Source organism: Bison bison, unplaced genomic scaffold, assembly GCF_000754665.1.
Source record: "Bison bison bison isolate TAMUID 2011002044 unplaced genomic scaffold, Bison_UMD1.0 scf7180017864180, whole genome shotgun sequence".
NCBI lineage: Eukaryota > Metazoa > Chordata > Mammalia > Artiodactyla > Bovidae > Bison > Bison bison.
The window spans coordinates 2,958,813-2,967,373 of NW_011494752.1; the positions used below are offsets into that span (position 1 = coordinate 2,958,813).

Consider the following 8,561-nt stretch of genomic DNA (forward strand, 5'->3'; position numbering starts at 1 on the left):
CAGATCAGTAGACAACTGACTTCCCTTTCTCTAGGACCACCCGCTAAGAGTTGAGAAGGAAGGTCTATTTTCCCTTCTTAAGAGTCAGTTGACAAAGTGATTTTGGTGACTGGGTGAAGACCGGGAGGGGACTGCTCAGAAGTGTGTGCGTGCTTCATGCCAAGTCACTTCAGCCATGTCCAACTCTTTGTGACCCTATGGACTGTAGCCCGCCAGGCTCCTCTGTCCATGGATTCTCCAGGCAAGAATACCGGAGTGGGTTACCATGCCCTCCTCCAGGGGATCTTCCCAACCCAGGGATTGGACTTGCGTGTCTTATGTGTCCTACACTGGCAAGCAGATTCTTTAGCACTAGCAGCACCTGGGAAGCCCCAAGAGTAGTGGGTCTAAATCCAGGGACATGGGTCAGCTAGGGATAGCTCCAACCTTGGCCTGCCCCTCTAGGGGCCTGGCATCCTAGGAACATCCAGCCTGCTTTGGAAAGAGTGGGCTTCCTGGAAGTGGCTCCAAGCCCCACCACCAGGGACTCAGCACTTGTCTTCCTCTCCCTTCACCCCAAGGTTACTTCCACTGCCTTCCTGCCAACATGTAGGGAGAAACACAAATTTCCTTACCAACATCAGATGCCTGGATAACTGAAGGAAAAAAAAATTCCAATTAGAAGGCAATCCTCCCAAACAGTAGACATACCCAGGGAGTGGGACATGAATGGAGGTTAGGAAATACATCCTGTCTCCTGGAATGTCCCAGCTGACTTAAAGATACTCTTGTTCCATTTGTGGGAGGCAGAAATGGGGCAGCAGAGAAGCTAAGGCATTGTGAAAAGGGGCACTTGGATTGAGTTGGCATCACTGTGACTCAGTGGCTCCTGCCCCAGGCTCTGGGCAGCAGAGACGCAGATGCGCATGTGACAGGTCATTATTACTAAGGCCTTGAGGACAGAGGTCAGAGGCATCTGACCACCTGGGAGTCTTGTCCAAAGACTTTCCCCCTTCCACTGCTTTTTCCTAAGCTATTGGAATTCCTGCCATGTTTCAGAGACAATAGTCTTTCTGAGATCTGCTCTGCCATATTCCTTTTCAGTCCCAGAGAGAAGGGAAGAAAAACATTAGACTTTTAAAATCCTATCAAGAAAGTTGCAGTGAAATGACAGGAAACACTTACGGGTGAACTTCTCGTCTTCTGGCTTTTCTGAAGACAGAAACAACACACATATGTCAGCATAAAACCTCTTTGTGCCTTTTTATCTAGAGCAGTTGTCAAGGCAGCTTTATCAGTGATCATTATAAAAACAGAGCTCATCCGCCTCTGCAATTTTGGGAACACACACTGTCTCCAGTATTGCTGCTTCTGATGGTGCCTTCCGGTCTCTTTCTGTTTCTCTGTCTCTCTTGGGCACATTTCTATGCCTCTATCTGCCTTTCCTAAAGCTGAAGATGGATATTTTTAGAGCCTTGGGAAACGAAACCAGGGGGCTCCTTGGGGGCTTCTGGTATACCCTATTAGAGGGTGCAGGATGTCAGCAGATAATGTCAGGGGTAGGGATGAACACATGGGGAGCCAGGAAACAATTTTTGCTTACCTCCGGGAGGGAAGGTGTGCATGTTATCATTGTAGATATGTGGGATATCTGTAAGGAACAAGAGCAGGGAGGGCAGAAGGACTTTTAACAGCTGCCCCAACTTTCTTTTTCTGGCCTCAAGCCTATGGACTCTGCTAAAGGCTAAGAACCTGTCTTTGAATACCTCAACATTACCCCTGATCTGTCTCTATGGCTGGAGGTAATCTTTCTTCCCCTGTAAATCTTTCCCTATGATATCACTATCTTCTACTTTGCATTCTAGTACTGGTATCTGTGTCTGTTTCCTCCATCAGCACCAGACTTCTATTTTTTTGGCCACGTGGCATGCCAGATCCTGGTTCCCTGTCCAGGGATCGAACCCAAGGCCCCTGCAGTGGAGGTACGGAGAGTTAACCGCTGGACCACCAGGAAACTCCTGGCCCCAGAATTCTTGAGAGCAGAGGCTGTGCTTGTTCATCTCTGTACTCCCTTCTCCCTGCTAACAAAGGTGCCTAGCTAGCACTCAGGAGATGCTCAGAATCCAGGGTTCCTCACTCCCAGAGAAGCCCCTACAGTTCTGTCTGTGGAGGTTGGACCACAACACAATATACTCCTTTACTGCTTCCCCAGTGTTGCCACAAGAGGGGAGCAGGATGCCTTAGGAGTGTGTGGGTAACTCTTGTCTGCAGGGGAAAACATGCTCACCCCACTCATCTTTGCCTTTGACCATCAGCTGTCTCACTCGAAATGCCAGGACGCAGCCCTTGGGGATGGTGACAGACTCCTTGTGGTTTACGGATCCCTAGGAGTAGACAATGAAGATTTGTGAGTCTGCAGAGATCCTACATGTGAGATGTTGGGAGTGAAGGGGTAAAGGGCAAGTGGAAGGCCAGGCCCAAAAGGCTTTGGGGAGATAAGAAGTTAGGAACTCTTCAGTGGTGTCCCTGATCACCTTTCCATCCAGTGTGGAATGAGCTTCAGAGCTCTTCTGCTCATTTCTGCTGATCACCCCCTTTAATGACCTCTTTCTGTCTTCCGGGTTCAGACACATGAAGGAACTGGGCAGACCTGTTCATCACCTGCCTGTGCATCCCTGTCCCACTTTAGAGCGTCCATCCAGGCCCTGGTTCCTTCTTCCTCTTGGCCATCTGTCCCATGATCACCTCCTTCGGGAAGCCTTCCATGATTAACCCTTACTCCTGGTTCCAACTCAGCCCTTGAATATTTACACAGTATGTTGTTGTTCAGTTGCTAAATCATGACTGTCTCTTTGTGACCCCATGGACTGCAACATGCCAGGCTCTTCTCTCCTCTACTATCTCCCAGAATTCGCTCAAATTCATGTCCATTGAGTCAGTGATGCTATCTAACCATTTCATCCTCTACCACCTCCTTCAAAAGCCTTCAATCTTTCCCAGCATCAGAGTCTTTTCCAGTGAGTCAGCTCTTTGTATCAGGTGGCCAAAGTATTGGAGCTTCAGCTTTAGCATCAGTCCTTCCAATGAATACTTAGGGTTGATTTACTTTAGGAGTGACTGGTTTCATCTCCTTGCTTTTCTTTGGATCTATACTTACACAGCATAGATATACGTAAGTAAAGACTACTTATTTACATTGAATTTTCCAAGCCTGTATTCTCTGGCCTTTCACCTCTGTGTCTCCTTCATGAGACTGAGACCTTTCTGGCATCAAGGACGTCTTTCTTAAGACTGGGAGCACTGTAAGGGAAAACTGGTGACCGTGAGTTTGCCCTTCCCTCGTAGCTCCCTGTGGCAGCTGGCACAGGAATCTACCCAACTGGGCACCTTAACCATAGAGACGATTGGTTCCTGGCCAACTGGTGTATGGAAGTTGAAGAGCAAGGGGAGGGAGTGGGTCCTTTTCAGTATCCGGGGGTGGGGGGTACTGACTGGGCAAAGCAATGCAGCCTCTGGGGGTAAACTCAGTGTACGTGTGTATGCATGAAGCAAACCTGTAACCCCAACGGGGCAAAGAATGGGAGGGAGAAGCAGCCTTCGGCCCTGCCAGCTCTCTCCAGGGTCACCTCCTGCACGGCCTCCACTACTTCTATCACCACGTACAGGTTCTCTCCTCGCCTTCGCATCTCCTCCAGGAACGGGTGCTCTGCCATCAGCTTCCTGTGACAGGAGAAACGGAAGGGACCTGTCCAGAGCTTTTCCCCATCGGGGCCCTGCCCTTCTCTTTTCCTCTGTCATTCCCAGCAGTGAGGCACAGGGGTGTTGGGAAGCGTGAGGACTCTGGAGCAAGACAGGCTGGAACCCAGCTCTCCCGCCTCCTGGCAGGGCAGCTGCTCTGAGTCCGGGTTGCCTCATCTATAAAACGAGGATGATGATACCTACGTCCGGGGAGAGAGAGAGAGGGGGAGAGAGAGAGAGAGAGAGAGACTCGGGAATCCTCGGGCACAGCGCCTGGCCAAGAATGGGGTCTCGTGGTTGTTTCTTTCTCCCTTGGATTCCCCTCCTTTTCCTCCCTGTTCTTAGTTCTGTGCATCTCTCCTTGGGGGTCCTTTCTTTCTCTCCACTTTTATTTTTTGGCTTGTGGAATCTTAGCTCCCTGACCAGGGATTGAACCTAGGTTCCCTCCAATGAAAGCTCGGAGTCCTGACCACTGGACCACCAGGGAATTCCCTGCAATATAGAAGTATTAACACGGCCAGGCGGCACATTAGACCTCTCCCAGGTGCACTTTGACAAAATCCTCTCCCTCACCCTGCCAAGTCCATCCACTCTGTTGTCCTCAAGACTTTGCGTCCATTCAGCCCTTTTCTTTCTGTCTGCTCCTCTGTACTGAGTTTATCTCTCTGATGGGCAGTGGAACAGAGTCTTGCCTGGTCTGCCTGCCTTCCCTGTTCTTTATCCTCTGACACACTTCCTCCGTCTGGCCAGATTAATCATGGCACATCAGAGCATCGTCAAGTCTCCCTGTACATGGTACAGCATAGATGTGTCCTTCACCTGGGTCCTCCATGGTCTTGGCTCTCCCTACATTTCTACCTTGTTTTACTCTTACCTGCTTCTGCCAAACTGGCTATTCATGGCCCCTATAGGTTAAAACAATTTTTTTTTAATGGATGGATTGCATTTATTTATTTATTTTGGCCACGCTGTGTAGCATGTGGGATCTTAGTTCCCTGACTATGGATGGAACCCACACCCCCTGCATTGGAAGCTTGGAGTCTTAACCACTGGACTATCAGGGAAGTCCTGTCCCTACAGGTTTTGAGATTTCTCACCTGTGTGCCTTTGTAATGGCATTCTCCCAGCCCTGCAAGTCCAGTTTCTGCTAATCTTTCAAGGCCTTCCCTAGGGCTTCCCTGCTGGCTCAGATGGTAAAGAATCCACCTGCAATGCAGGAGACCTGGGTTCCATCCCTGAGTTGGGAAAATCCCTTGGAGAAGGGAATGGAGAAGGGAATGGCTACCCACTCCAGTATTTTTGCCTGGAGAATTCCATGGAAGAAGAGCCTGGTGTCCGGACACGTTTGAGTGACTAACACTTTCACACTTTCAAGGCCTAGGTTGTGGGCTGCCTCCTCCGCGAAGTCTGTTCCCATTTCCCCAGCACACAAAACTCAGGCAAAGCCCTCCTCTGGCACTTACATTTCTAGCCTTGGATTAGAGTTACTGTTGTACATGTCCCCCCACTCTGAAATCACAAGGCAAAGGTGTTCTCGTGCAGTCCAGCGCCTAACAGAGTGCTTTGTACTCAGGCAGGCTGAATTTACTGCATGATTCCCCAAGCACCTCAGCCCTTTCTTCTTGCCTCCCCAGCACTCACCTCCTTTCAACCACCACTTAACTACTTAAAAAGTCAGTTCCCTTGTCAAGTCAAACATCTGAGGAAACCCGCAGACAGGGCAACTGCCACACCCCTTATGCTGCTGGGGCAGTGTTCCTGAGCGCTGCTCCCTTCGGGTTGGGGCTGGGTGGGGGGCTTTGTTTACGCAAGGAGAATGCTGTGCTCAAGTCGCAGTAGGGAGTATTTAAGGTTTCTTCCCTTTTTAGTGTATTTTCATAGAGTCTTATGGTAGAGAAAAAAACCCTAGAGTTCATCGAACACATCATTTTTCAGGAGAGAAAGCTGAAGCGAAGTGACTTTTCCAAGGCCACACAATTCATTAGTGTGAAAACACTCATCCTCGGGTGTTCGTGAGAGTGGGGAGGTGGTGGAAGGATGGGGGTGGGGTTGAGGGGAGTGGTTAGGAAATGGCCCGGAAGCACCCACAGGCTGAAGAGTCATCTTCAAGAGCTCCTCTGGGGTGACCATGGATGAAAGTTCAGTGTGAGGGCCCTGCCCTTGGACTCAAGGCCCAGAGCACCCTTCTACCGCACAGCTTTGCCCCGAGTCTCACCGCTCTTGGTGCAAGGTCTCCAGAGCCTTGGGCGCCACACTGAGGGTCTGGACCTCCAGGGTGCTGTTCCGGGACAGGCCGGCCGTCCCCTTCACCTTGACCGTCTTTGGCACGTCCACCTCTCCCTCCACTCGGGCGTCCAGCATATTCTTAAAGCCAAAGTTCCCCGAATCTGTTGGGTCTGCAGGAGGAGAAGATGAAGGGGGCTGGGCTGAGAGGCGCTTCCTCCTCCCTGCCTCCTTCGAGAACTTTCTGGCTAGAGGATTCCCACCCCTGTCCCCTGGGCAGAGACAGCTTCAGGTCCTCCTGGTTGGCCGGCTCCAGCCCCTCCCTTGGTCCCCAAGTCCGTGGCCAAGGCTGACCTGAAGGAGAGCTGCCAGGTTCGAGAATGTCCAGGAAGGTGTAGTCGGTGCGGACATACCGGGCACCCCAGAAGAGGGTGCTCTTCCGCTTCCTTAGGACCAGGCAGAAGGGATGGAAGCGCTTGAAGTCTATGAGGCTGTCCAGGGGTGTCAGGTCCCCTCGAGGGTTTAGTTGTCTGGTCAGGGCCCGGGTGACATTTTCAAACATGGTCATTGTCTCTGTACGGGGAGGGAAAGTGACAAGTTGGGAGGAAGGGTGACATCTTCCACCAAGACAGGTCCATGGGCTCTGGAGTAGGGTATACCCTTAAAGACGCCTGAATCCTCAGGATGTCAGAGCTGAAAGGGACCAGAGGAGTCTTCGTTTTATGGTGAGGAAATGAGGTCCTGAGAGCTGAAACAACTTGCCTGGCTGCAAGGCTGGCTAGCGGAGACAGCCCTCCCCTCTCGTTGTGAAGGGCTCTTTGCTCAGTCCCTGCTCACTGTCTTCATGGACCTGGAGCCTGACTGGCACATCTCATTGATGTGGAAGTAAAGCTCCTTTCACTCAGCCACGCCCACCTTGTCTCCCCACCAGTGAACCATGAAAACCACCACCTGGGGAACCTGGGGGAGGGACGCAGCCACCACTGGTAGGAGGACCCAGGGGACAATGCTGCTCACCCCGTTGCTCTTTCTTTGGGTGGGTGTCACTTCCCTGTATCTTAATGTCGCCCCGCTCCTGGCTCACAGCTGTGGGTAGACCCATTTTCCTCCTGGCACCACTCAACAGATCCAGACATCTTGCTGCTCTTTGCTTTTGTCCCATCTACTTGTAATACCTCCTCTTCCATCTGGAATCCCTGTTCGTCCTTTAAGACTCACTTTGGGTTACTTTGGGTCACTTCTCTGTGACCCCTTCCTTCCCTGCTTCCAGCAGCCAGTGACTCTGTCCCATGTCCCCAAAGCACTGTGTACATGCCCTTCTGAAACACCTGCCACCTCATGTGGCTGTGATCTGTTCACTTGACTCTCACCTATTTGACTGTGACCTCCCCGAGGCCAGGAAGTGGGTCTTAGTCATCTCTGTGGCTTCAGCTCCAAGCACAGTGCCCAGTGCTGACACAGAGCTTGACAAATGTGTGTGGAAAGAATGAATGAAGAAATGCAGCCCTGTGGCTCAGATGGTAAAGAATCTGCCTGCAATGCAGGAGACATGGGTTTGATCCCTGGGTCGGGAAGATCCTCTGGAGGAGGGCCTGGCAACCCACTGCAGGATTCTTGCTGGGAAAATCCCATGGACCGAGGAGCCTGGTGGGCTACAGTCCAAAGAGTTGCGGAGTCAGACATGACTGAAGCAACTAATGCTGGGAGACATAAGCTAGGATCAGAGGGCCCTGGAGAGTGCGGGGCCTGCATTAGGTTCATGGCCTCCAGAGGTTCATGGCCTCTGGTCTCTGCCTTTGAGGTTTAAGTCCGGGTGTTTTAGCTGGTCAGCCAGCTGGCCCAGCTGAATTATCCCCAGGGGTGGAAGAGGACATACCAGCTGGCTGGAAACCACCTCATACCCGCTGTGGGCACTTCACAGAGTTAGGGAGGCCGGGGGCACACTCACAGGTACACAGGCCCATTCTGCCAACCATACAACCATACTCCAACGCACTTTTTTAATTCCTCATTCCTTGGAAGGCTTAGGTGGGACAGGCAACCTGGCCAGCCAGAAAAGTCTTGGGTGACTGCTGTCTCCTCCTCACCAGAGAAATGCTCACGGGGCCACCTCTCCCTTCCTTCCCCAAGGCCAGTCAAGATTCCTACCCCACGGACTTCCCTGGTGGTCCAGTGGCTAAGACTCCATGCTCCCAATGCAGGGGGCCCCACGTTCGACCCCTGGTCAGGGAACTAGATCCCACATGCTGCAACTAAAAGATGTAGCAAGCCCCAGTGCAGCCAAATAAATAAATAAATACTAAAAAAAACACAAAAAACATTTCTACCCCAGTGGGCCCTATGGGACTCCTAAGCCCTTCCTGTCCCACCCCTAGAACCACCCCCTGCCCCCTACCCCTGGTGTCATCAAGTTCTTACCAGGGAGAAGTGCTGGGTCCTGTCTGGCAGCTGGGTCTTGGGTAAAGGTCAGGAGCCCTCTGGGTCTGTGGGCTGAGAGAATGACAGTCCCTCACCAGGTCAGGCTGTGGCTTTATGCCTCTGTGGAGGCAAGGATGTAGGCTTCCAGGGACCCCGCCTGCCCCAGTGACCCCACCCTGCAGCTGCTCCACTTCCAGGAGAAC

General features: G+C 51.9%; 1 protein-coding gene across 1 annotated transcript in view; it reads right to left on the reverse strand.

The window, feature by feature from the left end:
- Nucleotides 1–8,561, reverse strand: part of GSDMA (gasdermin A) — an 11,741-nt gene extending 3,180 nt beyond the window's left edge. Inside the window, exons 1-8 of the mRNA XM_010842629.1 lie at nt 8,359–8,561; nt 6,295–6,513; nt 5,933–6,113; nt 3,534–3,699; nt 2,267–2,363; nt 1,583–1,630; nt 1,165–1,191; nt 615–635 (exon numbers count right to left, since the gene is read on the reverse strand). Of these exons, the coding sequence (XP_010840931.1) occupies nt 615–635; nt 1,165–1,191; nt 1,583–1,630; nt 2,267–2,363; nt 3,534–3,699; nt 5,933–6,113; nt 6,295–6,508 (754 nt within the window). The 5' untranslated portion in view covers nt 6,509–6,513; nt 8,359–8,561. The remainder of the gene's footprint in view (nt 1–614; nt 636–1,164; nt 1,192–1,582; nt 1,631–2,266; nt 2,364–3,533; nt 3,700–5,932; nt 6,114–6,294; nt 6,514–8,358) is intronic.